This window comes from Macrobrachium rosenbergii, chromosome 54 (assembly GCF_040412425.1).
Source record: "Macrobrachium rosenbergii isolate ZJJX-2024 chromosome 54, ASM4041242v1, whole genome shotgun sequence".
NCBI classification, from domain to species: Eukaryota; Metazoa; Arthropoda; class Malacostraca; order Decapoda; family Palaemonidae; genus Macrobrachium; species Macrobrachium rosenbergii.
Window position 1 is genome coordinate 19,060,103 of NC_089794.1, and position 24,979 is coordinate 19,085,081.

A 24,979-nucleotide genomic window follows, 5' to 3' on the forward strand; every position below is an offset into this window, starting at 1 on the left:
TGCGAGGATTTCCTCCAGTTACACCTTTAAACCCTCATTACTCTCAATTTTCCTTTCAGCTCTGAATGACCTCATAGGTCTGAGCCCTTAGCCTTTGCCCTAAATCTTATATTCCATTCCTACGCCATAAATTGTTTAATGGTTACTGAGTCGCCTTTTTTTTTTTTTTATTTTCTAAATGCTGCGTTTCTCCTCTTTCTGCTCGTCCTCTTACTTTCCTCTTGCCTTGATATTCACCTCCACTGCCGCTTTCCTCTTCAACTTTAATTACCTCATTCTTCTCCTACTGCTGCAGTTCTCGCCTCTCCCATTTTTCATCCTTCAGCTTCGCCTATTACAGCTTTCTCTCTTCCTCCTCCTCCTCCTCCTCCTCCTCCTTCGTCCTCGGTTTTCTCTCTTCCTGCACCTCCTCCTCTTCTTCTTCTTCTTCTTCCTGCAGAATCTGATTCTGAAAGCTGGGCGCGATGTTGAAGCTTTATGTCCTTCACAAAGTTGCTTCGTTGTTTTCAAGGAAGAGCTTTCTCGGATATATGGCCGTGGAGAATTCCCTCCAACGCTGTCTCTGTGTGTGTGTATGTATATGTATATATATGTATATATATGTATATATATGTATATATATGTATATATATTTATATATATTTATATATATATATATATATATATATATATATATTTATATATATACTGTACATACATTTATATATATACATCTACATATCTATTAGCGAATCCCACTGAAGTCACGTGCATCTACTGTGATATTTTAAGCACATATATCTATATCTATACATATACATATATAAGTATATGTACATATGTATATGTATATATATCTATAAATTTAATTATATATACATACATATATATATATATATAATGTATATATATTGATATATACTAGGTCCATAGCAAGGTTCCAAAGCATTGATATCTGGGATGAGGTTGCTAGACACACACCCGTTACGCCACAAATAGCCACGGGAGCTAATTTTGTGTCAACGGCGTCTTGCATCCACTTGTGGTTAACCGGTTACCTTACGCATCTGTTTTGGGCCTTTATATTCCTGTAATGAATCAAATCAAGTCCTTTTTCATAAGCTCTCTCTCTCTCTCTCTCTCTCTCTCTCTCTCTCTCTCTCTCTCTCTCTCTCTCTCTCTCACTTATGAAGCATCCAAAGTATGAGATAACAGTTCATATAAATATTCAGAAAGAGGAGACGAACTGTTGTATAAATAGAGAGAGAGAGAGAGAGAGAGAGAGAGAGAGAGAGAGAGAGAGAGCATCTCATTTGTGCATTCGAGCCTTTTCCTCCTCGCCATCTCCACGTAGCCTATGAGTCTAATTTCTTTTCATTTTTTTTTTTATCTTTTTCGCCAGAGCTCTTCGCTCCATCATTAAGTTCTTCTCACTTGCTGACACAAAAGACACCATTCTCCCTAAGCACTTAAGCACGCCTCCGTCCCAAAGGCTTAGAAAAGGGAATAAAATATGCAGTCTGTATATATATATATATATATATATATATATATATATATATATATATATATATATATATATATATGTATGTATGTATGTATGTATGTATGTATGTATATGTATATGTATATGTATATGTACATCATAACACCAACTGCTAAAGCTGTGCTAATATCGCGTGTTTTTTCAGCCTGCCTCTTATTTTAGCTCAAGATTTTTCGGTCTGGAAAGTTTGTTTGCTTTACTTTGTTTGCTCTGGCAGTCTCTCTCTCTCTCTCTCTCTCTCTCTCTCTCTCTCTCTCTCTGCACCTGCCTCGATTGCGCTCCTTGCTTAAATTATGCAAAGCATCTTGATTGAGTTCCTTCAAATCGACGTATTCTCTCTCTCTCTCTCTCTCTCTCTCTCTCTCTCTCTCTGTCCGGCTTCCTGACCCAGTTTCAGTTTCGTTTCAGTCCGGGATCTGTTCGGTTTCAGTTTCGTTTCAGTCCGGGATCTGTTCGGTTTCAGTTTCGTTTCAGTCCGGGATCTGTTCAGTTTCAGTTTCGTTAAAGTCCAGTGTCAGTTGCGTTTCAGTTCAGTTTCAGCTTCGAATCAGTTTCGTTTAAGTCCCGTTTCAGTTTCGTATTTGCCCACTTTCAGTTTCGTTTCAGTCCAGTTCCAGTTTTGTTTCAGTCCCATTTCAGTTTCGTTTTAGTCCGTTTCAGTTTCGTTTCAGTCCAGTTTCAGTTTAGTTTAATTCCAGTTTTCAGTTCAGTGTCATTCCAGTTTCAGTTTCGTTTCAGTCCAGTTTCAGTTTAGTTTCATTCCAGATTCAGATTAGTTTCATTCCAGTTCCAGTTTCTTCGTTCATTTTTGGAAGCTCTCGGTTGGTCCGTTAGGTGAGTCGCACTTTAAACCCGTCATTATAATTATAATGACACTGTCTTCTATGCCATGAAGAATTTCTGTGTATGTACCTCCAATTCCCTCTGTAAATCTCCAGATTTTTCTTCTTGTTTTCTGGGGCAATTTTGGAGGGTACCCCTTTTGGCCCTCACTACCCAAGTGTTACCAGACTTACACTAAGTTTATCAGTGCATAATCTCTCTGTTTTACTTTGAAATGTCCTTGGGGGGATTAATTAAACATTTTTGTAGTGAAAGTAATTTTCAATCAGCATTTCACTGATTATATGGAAGTCTAGCAACCACCTCTCAACAGTGGTAGCAGTGAATATAGATGTTTGACTACCGTGAATGGTAGATTAGGAAGAGACTCCAGAATAAGACTCGAAATTGAGACTTAGTGTAGCAATTGAGACTCCTACCTCTTACTTCTTCCTAATGAACACCAAAATATTCTGTGGAAGCTTGAATTTCAAGTCAATGGTCTCTGTGGCCTTGTTCTATATGAATAAGTTTCATATACTGAATAATTTATTGACTATGAAGGGGTTTTGTGCCTAAATGACGGTGAACCACATGTTTCTATAGAAACCACTGAGGTAGTGATGATCTTTAGAGCAGCAACCACTCCCAATAATTGTTTCGTATGAAGTAAGCAGCTCTACTACAACTGCTTTAGTACTACGATATCAATAAAGCCGTTTGAGACGGATATGACTTACATACAAGAACTATTCTTCCCTTTGAAAACTTACAAACTGGAAAGAAAGTTAAGTATATCTTAGTTTAACCAGACCACTGAGCTGATTAACAGCTCTCCTAGGGCTGGCCCGAAGGATCAGACTTATTTTACGTGGCTAAGAACCAACTGGTTACCTAGCAACGGAACCTACAGCTTATTGTGGAATCCAAACCACATTACGACGAGAAATGAATTTCTATCACCAGAAATAAATTCCTTTAATTCTTCACTGGCCGGTCGGAGAGTCGAACGCTGGGCCAACAGCGTACCAGCCGAGAGCTCCACCCACCCCTCCAATGAGGAACTCTTACAAACTGGAGGTACAGAGAGAAGAGGAAGAAGAAGAAGAAATAATTACTGTTAACTGTTGCACACACGACATAAATAACAATCACCACATTTTCCTCGTCTCCGTGGAATTCTTGTGCATAATGTTTTTCTTGGGGGTTCCTCAGACCCTCATTGAAATTCTCACTAGGCAACATAAAAGACATTATTTTGTCTAAGCACTTAGGCACGTCGCCCTCCCAGAAACTTAGAGAGGGACAAAAAAAAAAAAGTCTTTCTCTCTCTCTCTAAATCTTTTCCTCTGTTTTCCACCATTCCTGTCCCTTTCTCTCTAATGCTTCTTCTCTTTCCCTTCTCACTTTCTCATTCCTACCCTCCTTTCCTCTCTCTTCTTCTCTAAGTCTTCTTCCTTCTCCCTCTTCCCCACGTTCTCTCTCTCTCTCTCTTCCTCTGTTTTTCTTCTTATCTTCTGCTGCTCACATTCTTCATTCTTATCCTCCTTTCCTCTCTCTTCCCTCTTCTCCACTCTCTCTCTCTCTCTCTCTCTCTCTCTCTCTCTCTCTCTCTGCATCTTATTAATGTTTTCCTTTTTGTCTCTCATATACACACAATTTATAACATTACCGCCATTTTCCTTTTGCGTATCACACATACGCATACACCCCATCACTGCTGGTTGGCAAAATAGTATTCAACTTTCATTCAAATTTCGCTGACACGGAACGGAGACGAAAAATAAAAAATTTAAATATTGAACAAACCGGCAGTGATGGGTTGTATGCGTATGTGTGATATGCAAAAGGAGAATGGCGGTAATGTTAGAAATTGTGTATGTATGAGAGACAGCATGGAAAACAGATTACTAACACGCATAGAGAGAGAGAGAGAGAGAGAGAGAGAGAGAGAGAGAGAGAGAGAGAGAGAGAGAGAGAGAGAAGGGAGGGGAAGCGTAGAGAGGAAAGAAGGATAAGAATAATATATGAAGACAAATTTTCGGAGCTCAAATATGCTGAGAGCTGCGCATGTCATCAAGAGGTGCGACGGGAGAATCGTTTACGGAAAGAAGAAGAACGAGACGTTAACTCCAACCGCAGCTCCGACACGCGAAGAGCGATCGCGGAAGACGGAAGAAATTAAATTCTCAGCAACAGATCTGAACTAATAACAGAGTAAAAAACAAAATTACTCTGAACAAAAGAGTAATAGATACCTACAAAACTTAAAAAAAGGCATAAAAAACCAAAGAGGGAAAACGGGTAAAGAAATGAAAATATAAAAAATACGAAGGGGCAAAATAAATGAAGAATAACCTTGGAGAGCTTGGACAAGGGAAATGGAGCCAGGAGATGCAGAGCAGATCCTCTAGAATTTAAAGATAAACGTAAATCATCCCAGGATGACATATCTATACATTCCCCACTTATTCTCTCTGTTTACTTAACCTCATAGACAACCTAACTCGTCTAATATGTTCATCTGAAAGAGTTTCCCTTTGCATTATCTTGACTGACCTCTTTTACGGTGCCTCTTTCCTTTCTACTAAAGTCTGTACACTCATCCATTACTTCCTAGATGTTGCAACGCCAGTTTTAGTAACTATAAATCAACCAGTTATCCATTACTAGCCCAGAGCTTTTGCTGATTCGACTTCTGCTCATTTCATTAAAGGTAGTAGGCCTACCATAACTGGCACGGCCAAGCACTGGACGGGCACGTAGAAAACAGCCCCTGTCTTGATATCTTCACTGTCTTTTGTGCTGGCACTTGGATCGTAGACTACAAATCTTCACAGGCTCAAGGTATCCTTCCATCCATTGACACTAGTCCTCAAGGTCTAGAGACTAGAGAGTACAAGGTCTAGTAGGTCTACCCATGCGCAGGTAGTGGGGATTTGTTGCTGGTGAGTGAAGTGCGCGACATCATCCCTAGGCGCATTGCGTTCGCAACCAAGGTGGAAGAACTCGCCTTACTCTTCTTCCACCCTGTTCGTAACATGTTTCCCAAAAAACGGACGTCTCCCAAATTCTGACCCCTATTATTATATATAGCTCTGATTTTCAGTTAAGTTCAATACTCTATAATTTTTTTGTCGGATAAATTTCGTAGTATCAGCGTTCCTTTTTTCATGTTTCTTCTCTTAATTAACCTGTTGGCTATAAATGAGAGCGTAAATCTAACACTGTGTTCATAGTCAAAGTTATGTTGACGACCAGTAAGAAGAATTTACCTGGGACTCTTCTCAGCCAGGAGGCTTTCTCTTGGCGCCCTGACGGCACGTATCCTACGTACACCTTTATAGTAAATAAGTAAAAAATGCGCCGAAGTTTCTTCGGAATCGAGTTTTCTGCACAGCAGCTACAGCGCATAATCAAGGCCACCGAAAATAGATCTATCTTTCGGTGGTCTCGGCATAATGCTGTGTGAACCGCACGATTGTGGCTAACTTTAACCTTAAACAAAATCAAAACTACTGAGGCTAGAGGGCTGTAATTTGGTATGTTTGGTGATTGGAGGGTGGTTAATCAACATACCAAATTGCAGCCCTCTAGCTTCAGTAGTTTTTAAGATCTGAGGGCGGACAGAAAAGTGCGGACAAAAAAAGTGCGGACAGAATAAAGTGCGGACGGACAGACAAAGCCGGCACAATAGTTTTCTTTTACAGGAAACTAAAGATCTCTCTTGTAAAGCAACATTTCTGAGTTTACTTTTCAGAGTGACTGAAGATCATTTATGAAATCAATCCTTAATTCTGAAAACTATTAACTAAATGTATGACAATTTCCCTACCGTTAATTACCAAGACTAGCTATGTGCAACCGAAACACCAGAGACTATGTTGCATGTAAGGTTCTAAGACAATAGCCCTGTCAATTGTGGCTCCTCTAGACTGACAGCCGGTTCCTGACGATAGCAGTGGAATCTGCCGAGCTATACGGGAAGTGGGCAAAGTCCTTCTTCGTATGTAGCAATTGTGAAATTTACGTGGCGTCTCATTCACCCCCCTTGGTGTGCGACCAGTTTCTGGACAGAGCAAAGACAAATTGCCCGCCCTCGCAGGATACAAAAAAGGTTTTAAACAGAAGGGACCACTTGCAAGCTATAAGAAAAAAGAAGTGTTCGTTCTTGGCTAATCTGTAACCATTTTGATAAAATGAGGGAGTATGTTAAAGAAAACAAAAGTCATATGTTCAAAACTCCTTATTTAATAACATTAACATATAACCACAGACTAGAACAGTCAAGATGTGGCAATTTTTTCGGAACAAGAACTTATACATTAATACTGAATATCAAAGAGGAGAAAGTGTCGACTGCAATTTCTATGAAAATGTAGAGATAACCCATTCAATTTTTTTTTATTCTGCTTGGAATGCAAAAGAGAAATGAAATTATTGAACAATATCAGCCATGTGAAGAGGATGCATAGGAAATAGTAGCAAAATTTCGTATTCAGTGAAACTATTACTGAAATGAAAACGGAATCTTACACCATATATGTGGAGAGAAAGACAAAAGAGTCAAAGACGGAAATAACAAAATTAGGAGGACGCCAGACTCGCAACTGAGGTGCTGTTATAAAGGCAAAGTCTTGACCTTGAAGAGAAAAACAAACCGATCAATCAACACTAAACCATACTTGTTGACAATATTCCGTGTTAATATAATCTATATTTAATATAACCTAACAACTTCCAACACATTTACCTCGCTGTTCTTTTCCCGTCCAAATTTTACTGTTTTTTTTAGTCAGCTGATCGGTTTCGTGACGTCATAAGCGCGCGAGATGCTTTTATGTCCCTATTCTCTACTTTCCCAATTGTTTTAGCACCCTAACTCCTGTGAATTACGTTGTTAATATATTTGTATTTATAATATGTAAATAAGTAAGTTCATTTTTAAATTAGAAAACAGTTTAGTACGATCATTTCATATTTAAACATTTTTTTTATCTCATAATACCACCCGTCACATTTATCTTAGGCTCGTAGTCGTCCAAACGTACACCATTCAAGAACAATCTGCCACAAAAGTCAGTAAATTAACTTTAAAATTAGAAGGCTATTTAGCACGACCTTTTTTAGTATTTATTAAAATTTGTACTTTATACTCCCATTGTCATCAGTAATATTTGTCTTACGTTCGTAGTCGTCCATTCTTGCGCCATTCGACAACAAACCCCTGCATTCATCAGAATTAAATTGTGACCGTAAGCATTAAATTATTATTAACTGCAAGCTATTGTTGAAGCCTCATTTTTCATGTGAATAACTAATCTCCGTAAATCTAGCGTATTAGATTTTATCAGGGAGACAAACTCTGTAAAAGGAGAAAAAATGGGTTTTTAATCTGAGGCCCATGTGATTGTACTTAGAAGGTCGTCGTTAGCTTTGTTTACATATCTAAATATAATATTTAGGACGTAGTCGTATTTGATTTCTAGTGGCGTTTTGATTGGGTAAGTGGTTCTTGTGAGGCATATTTACCTAAATAGGCTATTTAAAATTATTTCTTTATGTTTGAGACAACTTTGGTTTCCGTGCCACTGCTTCAGTTGGGTGTTTGGGTGTAAGGTTGGACCGTAGTACCGCAGGCGACGGCGCTTTAAGACGGTACGGTTCGAACTGAATGCAAAATTGTCGACCGTTATTAACCAGATTAAGCCAGGGTAATCCCCAGTAACGTTAAAAACAGCCATTTCCAAGTAGGCCTTGTATCAAGGCAGCCTATTTGCTATCTTGTTTTTTAACATGGGGACTGGTATGAAACCCGTTACGTATGGTAGTGGGGATAGTATGCAGTGTAGGCCCCCAGGGGTAAGCCTTGTTAATTTCGTCCCTCAGCTAAAACTGCCATAGAATAAAAGTTACGCTTCATATCCAAGCCCCCCAGCTGGCTGACGAAGAGTTAGAGGAATTTATTTCTGGTGGTAGAAATTCATTTCTTGCTATACTGTGGTTCTTAGCCACGTAAAATAAGTCTAATCCTTCGGGCCAGCCCTAGGAGAGCTGTTAATCAGCTCAGTGGTCTGGTAAAACTAAGGTATACTTACTATATCCAAGCCACTCGAGAAGTAACTTACTAACCTATCAGAATTATTGGGTAGATTACAGTTTCGTATGCTGGGCCGCCTAACTCATTCTGCCCGTGCCGAGATCCCTCCGCCAAGGTAAGTAGTTCCACCTAAGCAGCTGACGACCAACGACCCAAAATGCCCCGAGTCCTACCGACCGAACCCGCCCGGAGACCTACCTCAGTCTTGTCCGAGTTGCCAATATGGCTACGTCCGAGTCGTATCCGTCCCACGTTCAATTTGCGGCTAAGAACCCAGTGACCCTTATGGATTTAGGTGTTTTGTGCAATGAAGAGCGGTCATTGCTCGTCTACCTCATGAAGCGGTACAGTAAAAACCATGTATAATTCATATTTCTCCATGTATTGCATTAAAAAACGTTACTTAACAAATGTCCCTTGCCCCTTTAAAGCTTTTCTCGAATTAATTAAATGTGCATATCCCTTAAATAGAGCCGATTCAACACCTGTCAAAATGCGGTCTAATTTCGCCAAATCACAACAATCACGAGACGAAGAAGAATGGAGTTACCGATATCGGCCATTCCGGATTTCTCCAACGATTCCGACTTCGAATGAGGTACGTAATATTTCGAACAGTTTACGATACACTAATTGTACGGCCCTCCTAAGGGGGGGTCCCAGGGGGAGGCGAAGCCCCCCCGGCCAGGTGAGGACACGCCGTCCTGTGTTCGGTTAGGTCGGTTTCGTCAGGTTAGGTAACGACCTAGGTTTCTGGGGCGGTCCAGGAGGGGCAAAGCCCCCCCGGCCAGGTAAGGGCACGCCGCTCTGTTTTCGGTTAGGTCGGTTTCGTCAGGTTAGGTCGCCATCTTTTTGTATTCGTCCGCTGATTCTCTAGCCGGTACCCACTGCCACCTGGTGGTGGGTCACGGCTAGGAAATTGGCAGATGAAAACCCACAGCATACGAAACTGTAATCGCCCCGAATTATTATTATTATTATATTTATTATTATTAAAAAGATGACGAATTTGACACTGTAGAAACCCCGTGTTGTTCCGAAATTGTATAGGCTGTGAAAGGTGTTTCATGTAAAATTCTGCCATTTCTTGAAATAAGTAAACATTCACTTGCTCTAGAGCCGTCAAATGCAGCCTCCCAAATGCATTTTAATGTCCTAACCGAATACAGTATGATCCAGTTCTAGCACTACCACGATCAAACCCCAAACACTAGAAGAAGGCTAGAAAATATTTTGAATATGGTATGCCTACGCAGTTCATTTGTTGCTCTAGATAAGTTAGTGTGACGAAATTCAAGGATTTGAACTTACTACCACAAAAGGGTATCCTAGGCCAGTCCATGTGTTCAATGTTACTTAAGGGAGGAGGTCCAGGGGGCAAAGCCCTCCCCCCCAGCCATGTCAGGACATGGCACCCTAAGTCAGGTTAGGAAGACAACTTCTGGTTGGGTCATAGCATGACAGTCTTGAAAAGGTTAGGTTAAGGTTATTTTGGTTAGATCATAGCCAGTGCCAGACCATATGTCTGAACAGAAATTCAGCCCTGCCGATCTGTTTCAGTAGGCTTCTCAGTGTTACTTGCAGGGGTCAAAAGAGGTCAAAGCCCCCATCCAGATCAGGGCATGGCACCCTAAGTCAGTTGGGAAGGTGAGGTCTGGTTAGATCAGGACATGGCATTCTAAGAAAGGTTAGGTTTGGCGTGTTTCACGGTCGGATATCTCTCGCCTAACCCGGTCTCTCTGCTCTGCATCCACTCCTGGTAGTGATTATGGTATTAGACCTAGGCCTCATGGTTAAAAACACAAAACAGAAGACGGGCTCAACAATCTGAGAAATATAGCTTAAGGTTTGTGTTTTTGGTGAGAAATTATGGCATAGGGTAACCTACACTTATCCTGCTGAACCTTTTTGGCAGCCATAACCACCTTATTCCACCCCATCCAAGTTCATTTAATTCACAAAATCAGATTAGGGTAGTCTAAGAATGCTTAATATTTACAATATTATATTCCTTTTTATATTGATGAAACTGTGTAGACCTATGCCATTTTGAATGGCAAAGTGGATCAAGTGGTGACCCTTTAAATAAGTTTGCTTAAAAGGATAATCCTCAATTTCTTTGTGGCTTAAGTAACTTAACCATCCCAAAAATGACCTGTTGTAAGTTGATATGAAAATTGTCAGCGTTTGTCAAAACATTTAGGAAGGTCATGAACTTGACCAACATTCAAGGTAATGACATGCTGAGTTGGGTTTATTATCACATGTCATTGTCATTCAGTTTAAACATATTAAAGATGGGAACTATTAAGGACACAAAAATTAAAAGGCAACGACAGTAGTTTATATTCCTATGAATATAGGAATGTTAAACAAAACTAACACCCATAAGGTTTCGAGCCAACACTGATGAGCAATTATAAGTGGAAAAATTTTTAAAGTAATGGTATACCCTAGACACGACATGTAAGTATGTGTAGTATACGGAGTAAAATAAGAAAAAATTAAAGGAAAGAAGAAAAGAGATAAACCATTATTACATTCATTAAAGCATTATATTCTGTTGTAGTGATATATGCAAGGAGTAAGGCATGTACAGTAGGCTACTCTGGGTTAAAAGTTAATGAGCACTTTTCTGTCTCCACCAAATTCAGTTATCATGTCTTTGTCAGTTTTTTGCAACAAGAAAAGAAGATAGGAGTAAATTAAAAAATAGGGGCAATAAATAGAGTACAATATAGAGGAAAACATTTATGTAAATACCGTCCTATCTTTGCAGTTTATCTTTGTCATCATCATGCCCACGCTTAATACCCATGAGGATAGATAGGATACCCATGAGGATAGGTAGGGTGGCAACAGGAATGCAAAATTAATAAGTTGTAACTCCAAATACCCTGAAAATTGATATACAATACAATGATAAGGTAGAATTTGTCTTAAGTCTGTAAATACAAAAAAAATATTTATTCAGACTCAACCACCCCTCTATATTTCAGCATTTGAGTAAATATTTATCCAACATATACATATCTTTTTAATGTATTAAGAGTGCCAGATAGATAGTAAGATACATATTTATTTGATTATGTAGACTGTGAGTGCTGTAATCTTTAATCTCGGGATTTCAGAATCATGGACATCAATGAAGAGGAGCCCAACTGCAACATTTGCTTTGAGCCTTACGATGACGACGGGCACAGCCCTCGCACACTGAGGTGCGGCCACACGCTGTGTACCCCCTGCATAGAGATGCTTGTCAAGAAGAGTCTGCCAGACCGAGTTTGCCCCGAGTGCCGCAAGTCCCTCAAGATTTCAAATGCGACCCATCTCCCCGTCTCGTACACTATACTTCGCTTGTCACGAGCTCTCGCGAAATCAAAAATAGGCACGGAAGTTCAAATTCAGGTCTTGGATAACAATACATGCATGGTGCATGGAGCTCCCACTATATCCTGGTGTCCTCTATCCGATAAGTGGCACTGTTTCAAGTGCGTCCATAAAGATGATTGCAGTAATTTATTGTCCATACCAGAAGCTTTCCTTCACATTAAGCAGAACCATTCCCAAGCAGTAGAGTCTAAGTTGTCACAAGCAAATGACCTGTCTGAGGCTTTAAAGAAAGAAAAGGAATCACTAAGAAAAGAGGTTTTAGCTGCTGAGAAGAGAATAGCAGAAATAGAGGAGAGACTCGGAAAGGTCAGTGAGTGGACAGAAGAGTTAGAGTGCGATGAAGCAGCTCTAGTTGAAGCTGCCTCGATGGTGCGTGTCACAAAGTCAGTTGTGCGCTTGAAAAGAGACATTGCAAATTTTGATGCTTGGGTAGAACGTTCCAGGCCATCTGTCAAGAACAAACGCGGAATGCCAACGCTTTCGCAGCCTGTCAGCATTGAGGTAAATATTGCGAGGGAAATAAGATTTTTTTTACTTTTAAATATTTCTTGGAGAATTTTTCCTATAGCATGCTCCAAAGTTATCAGATATTTAAAATCTGTGAGTCATCTTGGCAAGTCTTTCAGCTTTTTATACACATCTTGAGCTGAGAATAATCTAAAGTATGGTCAGTCAAGAGGCTGGGTTTTTTTTGTTCTTTGTTTTTTTTTTTCCCTGTCACTCAAGTCACTAAGAACTAATGTAATCTAACTGGAGTTGTTGTTCCCCATTTGCCATTCTCCAGATAATGATTTGTAGATTAACGTAAGAAGTTAACATTGGTTCTTATATGATGGAAAAGCACACAGTAAACCGCCCTATTCGCGTTCTCATGATTCGCGGACTCACTAATTCGCGGATTTCTCTATGGAACATATATATTATACAGTACACATTATTTGCGGAAAATTCGCACATTTGCAGTATTTTTCACTGAGAAATATTCAGTAATTACTGTTATATGACTAAATGCACTCTTTGTGGTAAACTATTAAAATATTCAGGTATAAGCTTTTTTAGAGTTTTTTTTTTGTGTTTGAACTGTCAAAATAGGCAGTTCTAAGTGTTTTTAGAAGGGTTGTAAGTATTCGTGGATTTTAGCTATTCGCCAGGGTGTGGTATGCATCCCCTGCAAATATGGGGGCGTTTACTGTAAATGAAATTTCGTAAATGGCAAATGATTATGGAGTGCTTGAGACAAGATAGAGGAGAAGAAATATAAAACTGTAATGAGAATGGAATATAAGCAAAGTGCAGTAACAAAAAAGCTACACAGCTGTGTAGTTTATTATTTAAACATCAGGCATACAGATACATAAGAAAAGGGCCAAAGTGAATGTATTTGCTGTATGTGCAGGCCAGGGCTTATATATCGTAGTGTTATAGGGCCTTTGATGAGCTCACTGTCATTACCCCTTATATTCACATCAGGTTGTTACCACAGTAAGAGTAAAAGCAGGGACAATGGTAGATGCAAGTATGGGCAAAAGGGTGAATTCATTTCCACAGAAATACAAACTATTGCATTTTTAGTTTTCTCTAAAAGAAAACTATTGAGATGGCTGTTTGTCTGTCCATCTGCACTTTTTCTGTCTGCCCTCAGATCTGAACAAATACTGAGGCCAGAGGGCTGCAAATTGGTATGTTGATCGCCCACCGTCGAGCCATCAAACATACCAAATTGCAGCCCTCTAGCCTCACTAGTTTTAATTTTATTTAATGGCCTCAGTAGTTTTTATTTTACTTGAGGTTAAAATTAGCCATAATCGTGTGTCTGGCACCGCTATAAGTGCCAACAACAAAGGCCACCTCTGGGCTTTGGCTGAAAGTTTCATGGGCTGCAGCAGAGAGTTTCGTGGACCATGGCTGAGAGTTTCATACAGCATTATACACTGTACAGAAAACTCGATTGCACAAAGAAACTTCAGCGCATTTTTTTCTTAATTATCTTAATTATAGAAATGTGTCCTTCAGCGTGAGCTGGAAATGGTTAACAAGGTGGGTTAACTGGTGGTTATGGGAGGTGACTGGAGGAACACTCTTCATTCACTTGCTGTCTCCAAGCACTTTTTCTTTTTTCTTTATGTTTGAATATCTTGCTGTGCTCCTCCTGACTGCTAAGTTGAACATGTTTTATTTTGTTTTGTTTGTTTGAGTGTTTTATTTTCATATGTGTCATGTTAGTGAGTGTAATGAACCTTCGTCCCCTTTGCCCCCTGTGTTTTTGTAGGTGGATTCTCAGTGTAATACTTTTGTCCTGTCAGGTGAGAGGAGGGTATCATAGCAAGTACGGGATCAAACAACTACCGTTACTGTGTCAACTACTCTGCCTGTTGTTGCTGCAACCATATGGAGCTCAACACTGATGAGTTTTCAGTAGTGGTCCTCACTCTAGTGAAAGATGCCCCATGGTATTAAGCACTACAACTTCCTCAGAAGTCTTCCTGCATTCAAGGAGAGCAAGAATGAGCTAAGAAGGGGGAAGAAGTGCAAGCACTGTCCTTCCAGCCCTTCTTGTCGGCGAAGCTGCTGCTCCTATTTGTTTTGGTAAGCTCGTTTCCCAGTCTCTTGGTGGCAAGGTAGTAAGCCGATGAAGATGGGGGTGCAAGGGCACGTACCCTTCACTCAGCTACCATTACTACTCACTTTTCTTTCGGCCTCTGTATGGTTCAGGTGTGCTGCGCTCAACTGTCCCAGTGTCTGTTGAGAACTTTGATGAGTAGCTTGCTAATTGTATTTGATTCCATATTTGTTCTTTCCTTTTGTTGCCCTGCTAGTTCTTTTTTCGCATCATGGAGAAAAAATATGAGCAACGTTGTTGTGAGGGATGTGGCCGTTCTTGTGGGCAGTTCGTATTGCTTGTATTGATTGATCCTCACTGAGTTTCTTGTTGGGGGAAGTCTTGCACAAAGGCTTCTCCTTGTAGGGAGTGTGCAGTTTGGGAATCTCTTCAGTGGATTAGGTTTGGCAGAAGGAGAAAGGACAAGAAAAATTCACTGGCTTCAATTGGGGGTGGGGGTACATTTGTGATAATACCCCTGAATCCTTTCAAGTTCCTTTCTACCTCCTTTCTTTAATTCCTATTCCTCTGCGTATCTCATCTTGCGACACCTTCTAAGATGGATAGTATTAAGTCTGTTAAGCCTGTACATTCCCTACTGTTGATGGCAAAGCAGCTTCTGAGGGAGGTGCTCTTTCAACAGCTGCCTCACCCTCTGTCTCATTATGATGTTGTGATACCTTGGAAGAAGATGCTCTCCCACACAGACGTCAGTAAAAAGATTGACTTCCTGTCTCTCGAATCAGTTTCTTTGTAGCAGCTGGTAAATTACATAACAGCTCTTCAAAGTTCATTCATTCCTTGACATGACAGCTGTTATATAATTTACCCACTGCTACAAAGAAGTTCATTCAAGAGATTGAAAAAGTGCAATTTAAACTCAACAGCACCACACAGCCATTCTTTTTAATGATTTTATGATACCTCATATCTGGTCTCAGAGATGGAAATGGTGGAACCTGTAGTATGACAAAATTAAAATCCTTTTCGTCATAAATGTTAGTTTAAAACATAATAGATTTTGTTATCAGTGTCTAAAAATCAACCCACCATACTTTGATGTTGACAATTGTTGGTTTTTATGAGTTTTCATTTCAAAGTAAAGAGAATGATTTAAATTCTGAGAATTATTGTAAAGGGACCAGATGGATTTTTGTTAGTGTGGGAAAGTTGAAGTTGAAGTCTTTCATGTTTGGTCCCCTTTTTTGCCTGTTCTCACTGTGTTTTCTAGCTTCTCTAACTTGGTTGACAGTAAATCTTACATCTGTACTTAAGGACAGATGTGAAAGTGGTATGTTTAAACTTTTTTATAGTTATAATTGTGAAATGAAACCTCTGTAGGGTCCACTCTGTAGCAGTAAGTATGTTATTTTGCAGTGAACTACCCATCTCTTCCAAACTCTGGAGGCACCTAAATATGAGTGGGGTCATTCATTAAGAGACAATGGAAGCATATTGTATGTGGTATTCTTTCAACCATCATTTTCTGAACCTTTTTGGCTTGCAGAAGTAACATTGTCGAATAGAATCAAATTAAGAGAGAAAGTCAGAGGAATTATTCAAACCAAGGAAGCTTTTTGCGCAAGACAGTCTTGAGAGGCAAACATCACAAGAAATATATTGAACATTTAAGTATACTGTGTTAGTATAGTGTGACATGTTTTGACATGAATGTATAGTATATATATTGTACTGTTTTGGATTTATAAACCTGAAACTGAACAAAATTTGTTAAGGAAGCTGAGATTGTTTTAAATGCTTCATTAAAGATTCAACTTAAGGCATACTATTATATTTGGAGGAAAAATATTGTGAAAGGTTTGAAGATCGCGAATCTTTTTGAATTCTTTGGTTTGTTTCCAAAAGTACCTTATTTTGCAAACTTTTTTGTTTTAATTTGACAGGAACTTAGGAAGCAGTTACACATATCTCAGGTCATGTATGCTGTTCATGACGACGAAAATTACGGTAGAAGGTGGGCCAAGTTGTGGTTAGATGACGACAAACTGCTGATGGGTACGCTTCATGATGTACACCCTTCAGGTGGATCACTGATAGTTCCAGTAAGTTTTTCCTTTTATTTTTTAGTTGCCCAAAGAATTGTCAAATTAATATGACCAGCACTATTATTATTATTATTATTATTACTGTATTAGTATTATTATTATTCAATAGATGAAGCCTATTCATATGGAACAAGCCCACAGGAGCCATTGACTTGAGATTCAAGCTTCCAAAGAATACGGTGTTCATTAGGAAGAAGTAAGAGGAAGTAAAGAGAAATACAGAAAGAGGAGATCCCACTTATTTAAAAATAAAAAAAATAAATTAAATAGATAATTATGTATTTAAGCACAAAAAGAATAGAATCACGGTAGTAATGCATTGTATTTTTGCTTGAACATCTGAACTTCCAGTTGCATGACATCCTCTGGGAGGTTGTTCGACATTCCAACGATGTGGAGATTAAAGTTTGGCAACGAGGCACATTTACTGCATATTTGTGGTGCTGTTCCGCAAGTCTGGTTGCTCTCAGCAGATAAAGGGGATCAGGGATCAGTTGTGAATGTGAAATATCTCTGTTGAAATACAACTATAATGAAAAAGTGACCAACAAGTGACCATCCGTTGATGGCCAAGTCATAACTTCTACTATTAGGAAACAGAAACCTGCCACCACGAACCATTCTGTCTAAAAGAGATAAATCTCTGGCAGAAGCAGACATTCACACTGGAGAACAGTATTCCAGTGAAGGAAGTGTAAATTACCTGAAACAGGTCACATTGATTTTATCACTGTTATAAATCTATGAAGCCTTATGAACAATACCTAACTTTCATGTGGCGTTTGCTGAAACTTCCATTAGATGTTTCTCAAAAGTTAGATGTGAGTCAAAAGTTACGCCTAGAATAGCTAAAGCTTCAGACTCAATCAGCAAAGTTCCGTCAACCTGAAGGGGAGGACGGGGTGGGAAATCTGTACGAGATCTTCTAATCAATAGTGTTTTCGTTTTACTGGAGTTCAGCCTCACACCCCACCAATTACACCATTCCTAGATGTGGTCCATGTTCCTAGTGAGGCTGAGGGCAGCTTCATTTCTCATAAGTGGAGACTTCATTACACCTTAAGTGTTAAATCATTGGCATGCTGAACAGCCTTGTTTTCCAGGCCAACAACCATATCACTTGTATTCACTAAAAATAACAGTGGACCAAGAACACTGGCCTGTGGAACTCCAGACACAATAGGTCTTGGTTCACTAAAGATCCCATTCACAGCAACTTGCTGCTGTCTACCTGTAAGGAAATCTTAGTAATCCTAAAACATATCCACCCACTCCAAGATTCTGAAGTTTATAAATAAGTGCCTTATGATTACGAAAGCAGCACTAAAATCTATTTGAATTACTCTGCACTCAAAACCTTTGTCAAGATTCCCTTGCAAAGGGCATGTCAAGTCTAAAAGAGCATCACAGGTACCTAACTGCTTCCTGTATGCATATTGACTATCAACTAACAATCCTTTAGATTCGACGTACTGTACTTATATAGTGGCTTAAAAATAAGTTTGTCATTAACTTTGGAGAGCACAGGGAGAACAGAGATTGGCCTATGGTTACTGCAGTTTGCAGATATGCCACTCTTTGGAACAGGCACTGTATTCCCAAGCTTGCGCCCATCCACAAATTTACTACGTCAACATAAAATTCTAAAAAATCTAGTAATTCGGGGAGACAGCACACTAGAAACTTTTTTAAAAAACAAAGGGAAGAAACCATCAGGATATTCTCCACCCCCAGCTATCAAGATTATCCAGAATTTTCTTAACATCCTGAGAGTGAAATGCAAGTTTTGTAAGGATAGGTTCAGGATGACAAGGGAGAGAGGGACATCCTCAGCTGCTTGCTTAGCTTCAGAAGCTCAGTGAAGCAGTTCAGCCTTTTCCCTAAGGCCAGTAACCAGTCTACCATCATCTCTTAGTAGTGATGGAATGGAAGACGAGCCTGACCCAAAGATTGAATTTGGTCTGTTTGTCATGGTAGGCTCATCTACGTGTATCATCAAACCATGGCTGGTCATTTGTCCTAAATTTGATGACCTTACTAGGGAAATATTGTATCTTATTAGAATAGCCATCAGCATTTCATTTAACTTCTTGGGATGAGGATCTAACATAGCAACTGAAATATTAAGTGCCTGACAGACTTTAATAATGCGATCCCGATTGGCTCTGGATTTTAGCCAGACCGTTTTTCCAGTGGTTGAGTTAGGAATATACTGATTGACAGATATCTCCATCTCAGTGGCACAATGGTCAGAAGTGCCTATATATTCACAGACCTTGGACTTCACGATAGCTGGAACATCTGTGAATATGAGGTCTAATCTATTACCAGAAGTGTGTGTTGGTTCCTCAATTAACTGGACAAAATCGAAGGATACACAGAACTCGAGAGCAGACCTACCATATTGATCTGTGGAATTTAAATTTCATAAAGTAACTTACCAAGTAATTACATAGCTAATGTAGTTACTTGGTAAGGATATATGAAACTTAATTTTATTATGAAAATATCATTTTAGCCACTCACTGTGCTTTGCATTACCATCTCCACAAATAACGAATGAAGCTTTTGAATCCTTTTAAGTGAGCCATACTAATCCTTTCCAAAAGAGAGTCATATATAGAATCATCGATGTTTGGAAAAGTACTTTGCGCTTTTTCTTTCTGTTATGAGTAGCAGACCCAGGGTTCAGCTCAAAGTCTCCTGAACGAATTGAAATTAACAACATAAAACCAATAGCAAAACTAATAAATAGACTCATAACAACAGTAGTAATATAAAAATTAACATAATAAACAAAAGTACCATCAACAATACCAGTATTTACATTATTTACAAAAATTCTATTGAGAGTATAAATAAACGTCACAATACGTCATTGAAAAAAACGCCGGAAGCAACTGGTTGAGGACAGTCAGGATGGATTTAGAAATAAATCACTCAGAAAGTATCAAACCCAAGACCATGGAAGGCCACTAGAAAGTTTGCTAGAGTATTACTTGGATTACTCTTGCATGTACCGTTGTGGTCCCTGTAGGGAGTTGCCATCAGTGTACCTCTGTAGGTTCTTTGCAGCGTCCCTTAGGCCCCTAGCTGCAACCCCTCTCCTTTCTTTAACTGTACCTCCATTCATATTCTCTGTCTTCCAGCTTTCTATCCACCCTCTCCTAACAATTTTTTCATAGTGCAATTACAAGGTTTTCCTCTCATTACACCTTTCAAACTTTCCCGCTCTCAATTTCCTTTTCAGCGCTGAATGACCTCATAGGTTCCAGCGCTTGGCCTGTGGCCTAAATTCTATATCCTGTCTGTATCACGTACCATTGTGGCTGATTGCTGCTTGAGTATAAATGTTAGCCCACTTATGGGCAGACTGTAGGTGCTGTTGCCAATGCTATATAGCTATGTATGGATGGATGGTACAAGAAATGTACGTGTGCCTTTTGTACATTTATGCAGCCCATGAATTTCACTTTTACTTTTGTTTTTGGTCTGTAAAAAAAAAAAAAAACTGCACAAGTAAAAAATTGTTTTTAGCTGTTACCTAGTCCAAAGTCCAGATACATTATACATAGATTGGACATTGCTAATGTGCTTTTGTTATGTCTGTGTTTTTAGTTTACATACCTCTTACATTTTTCCCTGATCTATTCGTGGTATGATGGTAAAGTTTGTATCCTGGTGCATGCATTCTAGGAGAGGATATGGTAGTGGTAGTTAAATTATGTGTATAATATACATGTATCTATATATATACTGTGTATATATATATATATATATATATATATATATATATATATATATATATATATATATATATATACAGTATATATATTGTGTGTACAGGCAGTCCCCGGTTATCGCCGATAACCAAAAATCAGCGATTTTCAGCGATTTTTGGGGCTCATCGGCGCCTCTGTTAGGTACATATTGGCACCAATACCCAATTATTGGCGCCGATAAGCGGAAAATGGCTATTTTCAGCGCCGAAAATTGCTGATTTTTGTTGCTAGACAAGCCCCATAAAACCAGATCACCGTTAACCGAGCCTGCTGTTAACCGGGGACTGCCTGTATATATATATATATATACATATATGAATTGTTTGTTCTAATATTATTATTTCAGGTGCTGTTAGCAACTTAAGGACTGCCACTTGTATTTACCCTTTGGGTAATATAAGTACTGTAGATTCAATGAAGGATCATACAAAATCAGTGTAGACATACATGCAAGGCTTGAACATTTTCATTGTCTGTCATTGTATCTGTTTGCACTTTGTTTCAATATATACCCTCTGCAATTTTTGTAAAAAGCTTGTAAACCACCTGCAGTCCATGTACTAGTGATAGTTCTGTGCAGTTAAAAACATTTTTTAAACTATGGCCTGTTCAAAAGTCCGGGTGTACATGTGATGCTTGTGGCTTGTGTGTTTTGGTGCAGATAAGTTTTTGTTCCTGTTGATTATTTTGCTCATTTATTTTATTCTAGCATTTCATTTTATCTTGTTGAAATTATTTGCCTTACTTCCTTAATTTATCATTTATATATCCTGTTTCTAAATGCAGTACCCTTACTTTACCTGACTTTATTAGTTGATAGACCTTTTATAATTTTAACCAATCTATTCCTTAATTATATACATACCCTTTTGTATATATATTGAGCATTTGTCATTTAATGAGTGCCTTCTCCCTATCCCCTTGATTCTTACTGTGTCACTTGCAGTTTACATGAATGAATTGGAGAGCTGATGCATGCCTATTGGTCCAGCCAGGTGAACCTTGGATATCCAGAATGCAAGTACATTAGGCATACAGTATATAGTACTTTTATATAATATTAGTGGGTTCCTATGTATTTTTTTTGTAGAAACAGTTTTTCTGCTGTTTAAAAATAATTTTTTTAGCAGTAAATCATGTAAATCTGTGTGTTTAGATTATTTAAAGCATATTACAGTACAAATCAAAGAGTTGCACAGCTAGACTTAGATAGCACGTGCAAAGGATTTTCATTTTATTCATTTAATGTTGGAATCAAGCAGGGTAAAAGTAAGGAAGTCAGGCAGAAGAGACCAGGGGAACAGATGAAAAGAGTCATGGCAGGAAGCAGTGGAATTAGGGCTGAAGGGACATTGTAGAGAACCTTCAGTATTGTAGAACTGAAGGGGTGAATGGTTACAACAAACCTTTTTACTTATAGGACTTACCTGGTAGTTACATATAGCTGTCGTCTCTGACGCAGAATTTTAAATTTCATCGCTAGCGCTATAAACACCTAGGTGATCCTCTACCAGCGCCCTCTATAGGTAACAAGGAACTATCCCAACAATGTTCTAGAACCCATTAAGTTTTCTGCCGAGAGACCGGCAACACGGTCTCGTTTTGTGGTTGAATTTTTTGTCTGCAATTTATACTTAAGTATTTCTTTGTGGTTTTTTGCTAGCTAGCGCTTTGCAATTTGTGGTCGGAATTAATTCTTTGTACAATATGTCTGATTCTGGTTCCCAGTATAGATATTGTGCTTTAGGCTGTAGGACTCGTTTGCCTAAGGCGGCTATCGACCCCCATTCAGTTTGCTCTTCATGTAGGGGTAAATTTTGTAATTCAGAGAATACATGTGAGGAATGTATGCATCTAACAACGGATGAATGGTCAGCCTTAGAGAAATATCTCCACGGAAGTTAGAAAAGGACAGAGTTAGGAAAGCTTCAGAGAGGTCATCATCTGCTAAGTCTGTAGGGCAGGTAATTCAATCTGTTAACCCCTCTCCTATTAACTCTCCTTTGTCCGACCCTGTTGATCCCAATCCTATCACCGTGTCAGAGTTAAAAGTCCAGATGGACACTAAATTTTCAGCTGTGCTTTCAGCCATCCAGACGATGGGCCAAGCCATTGAAAAATTGGCTCCTCAAGTGATGTGTTAGTGGAGGAGGTGTCTGTTCGGCCCACTCGTTCTCCCAGGTCTAGACCTCTGTCGGACTCCCCTGGTTCAGGAGAGGGCATGTCGAAAACCGAAAGGAGGCGAGTGGGGCTTGCTCCCGAGCAGTCACCCCTCAAGTATTCCTGTTGTGCATTCCCAGGATGCTTCCGCACGCCATAGAAAAGGCGCTGCTGGGGATGTGTCTTCTAGTGGTGATGATTCGTTGACTCCTCCTCGAAGTGGGTGCTTCAAGCATTCTTCTCGCCTCTCAAGAGGTCTCGCGCCGTCTCTCCTGCAGCGATTCCTAAGAAAAGATCGTTGACGGATCCGCAGCCGGCTGTAGCTTCTGGGAGGATCCTGAACCTTTTTCCTCCTCCTCTTCAGTAGATCAGCCCCTCGGGGAAGGAACCTACGCGTACTATTGCCCGTAATAAGCGTGTTTCCCGCACCAGGAGCGTCTACATCTCGTCCAGCCTCATCGCAGATAGTGCCTCCTCCTACTACCGGGTCAACAAGATCCCGTTTTGTCGCTCAAGTCACGGACAAATTGATGGATCTTATTCAGTTCTTTTTGTGGCGCTTCGTGCTGCTTCGGGAGCACCTGTTGCGGAGACACTTCCTTCAAATGCGCCACAAGTCTTGACTCAAGAGCCTCCCACCGCATGCACCAGTGAAGAGGCTCAACCAGGCGCTTCAGCATTCTTCTCTGGCTCCGGATTCGCCACGTTCGGTTGGCGAAACGCCACTTCAGCATGGCGCGGCACCACTTCAGCTTGGCGCGGCGCCACACTTGACGGATTCGGCGCCACATCGGCATGGTCGCAAGACTTTAGATTCCGCGCGACCTACTTTTCGTCAGGAAACTGTTCCTGTACACCAATTGTCTCCTGTGTCTTCTGTAGACGAAGAAAACGAAGAAGATGTAGAAATAGAAGAGGACTTTCCAGGAATCAAGGAGAAATCTTCGGGTTATAAGGAGTTACTCAAGTTTTTCGTGGAGAACTTTGGGGACTCTTTTAAGCCTTCGACTCGGCTTCTCCCAGATCGCAGTTTAAGAGGGATAACGCCTCGGATCCAGCTCCTTTACACGCCTAGTTTTGGCGATTTCGGCCAAGAAGGCTATCAAGAAAATTAATTCCTGGCTCTCAGACAAGAGAGAGCAAGGCAAGAGTATGTTTTGTCTTCCACCCTCCAGATTGGCTCATCGCAGCCGCATGTGGTACGAGACTGAGAACGTTTTTCTTTGGGTGTGTCTGCCTCCGCTCAAGGGGACTTCTCCAGTCTAGTGGATTCAAGTCGTCACACAGCTCTTCAATCAGCGAAGATCTTTTCACGCAGTCGGAGTTGGATCATCTTCTCAAGAGTATTTTCGCTGTTGTGGAGGTCATCAGTTTCCTTGATTGGTCAGTGGCGGCTCTGGCTAGGAAAGTCAAAGAATTCCGACTTTCGGATGCGCAGTTGACGGATTTCACTGGTAGTCGACTGCATAGACAAGGGGGTATGCGATTGTGCCTTGAGCTAACTTCGGTTTTTGCAACCGGAGTTCTGAAGAAACGACAACTCTGGTGCTCTTTTTGGCGAAGGGTGTTTCCCGCAGCCAGAGGTCTGCTCTCCTCTTTGCCCCTTTGTCGAAGGACCACTTGTTCCCGAAGGAATTAGTTCGAGAGACTGCTGAAGCTCTCACACAAAAAGCAACACAGGACCTGTTGGCTCAGTCAGCAAAGAAGCCAAGAAGACTACTCCGTAGCTACTTCCACCAAAACTTCAGTGTTTTCGGACACTTCAAGATGTTCAGGGGCAAGTCTGCTTCTCGGCCCTTTTCCAAGTTTCAGGGAAAGGAAAATCTTCTACTCGACCTTCCAATTTTCAACAAAAGAAATGAGTGTGCTGTCCTCCACATAGCAGTAGGTGCCAGACTCCAGTCGTTCTCGGAAGCCTGGCAAAAGGTCACTCAAGATCCTTGACCTTACAGGTGATCCGAGATGGGTACTCCATCCCATTCCAACAAAAGCCCTCTATCGGACGCCCAGTCGTTTTTCCAGCATACTCCAACGACTCTCAGAAGTTTTGCGCCCTTCGAGAAGAAGTAGAAGCACTACTAAGGAAACGAGCCATCGAATTAGTGCCGACCCCATGCTCTCCGAGGTTTTACAACCGTCTCTTTTTAGTTTCAAGGCGCCGGGAGGTTGGAGGCCGGTTCTAGACGTGAGCGCATTGAACGTTTTCAGAAGAAGACGAAATTTTCGATGGAAACGACAGAGTCGGTGTTAGCATCTCTTCAATCGGGCGACTGGATGGTCTCGATAGACCTCCAGGATGCGTGATTTCCACGTTCCAATCCATCAGGAATCAAGGAAGTTCCTGAGGTTTGTTTTCCAAGGCAAAGTTTTCCAGTTCAGAGCTCTTTGTTTCGGACTGTCAACTGCACCTCAAGTGTTTACAAGAGTTCTGTCAACGGTGGCGAAGAATCTTCACTTGCAAGGAATAAGGATGTCAATGTATCTGGACGACTGGCTTCTGAAAGCACACTCCAAAGCCAAATGTGTGGAGGA

The 24,979-nt window shown here is 40.2% G+C and overlaps 1 protein-coding gene across 4 annotated transcripts in view; it reads left to right on the plus strand.

Moving 5' to 3' along the window:
* The window catches only part of LOC136834817 (tripartite motif-containing 13-like), a 52,563-nt gene that overhangs the window by 20,304 nt on the left and 7,280 nt on the right, over positions 1-24,979 (plus strand). The window contains exons 1-3 of one of the 4 annotated variants that reach the window (XM_067097563.1): positions 7,451-7,602; positions 11,579-12,341; positions 16,344-16,502. In XM_067097563.1, coding sequence (XP_066953664.1) covers positions 11,583-12,341; positions 16,344-16,502 — 918 coding nt within the window. In that variant the 5' untranslated portion in view covers positions 7,451-7,602; positions 11,579-11,582. Of the gene's footprint in view, positions 1-7,450; positions 7,603-7,765; positions 7,852-8,677; positions 9,046-11,578; positions 12,342-16,343; positions 16,503-24,979 lie in introns of those variants that run through there. The other 3 variants (XM_067097564.1, XM_067097562.1, XM_067097565.1) reach the window with 3 other exon arrangements.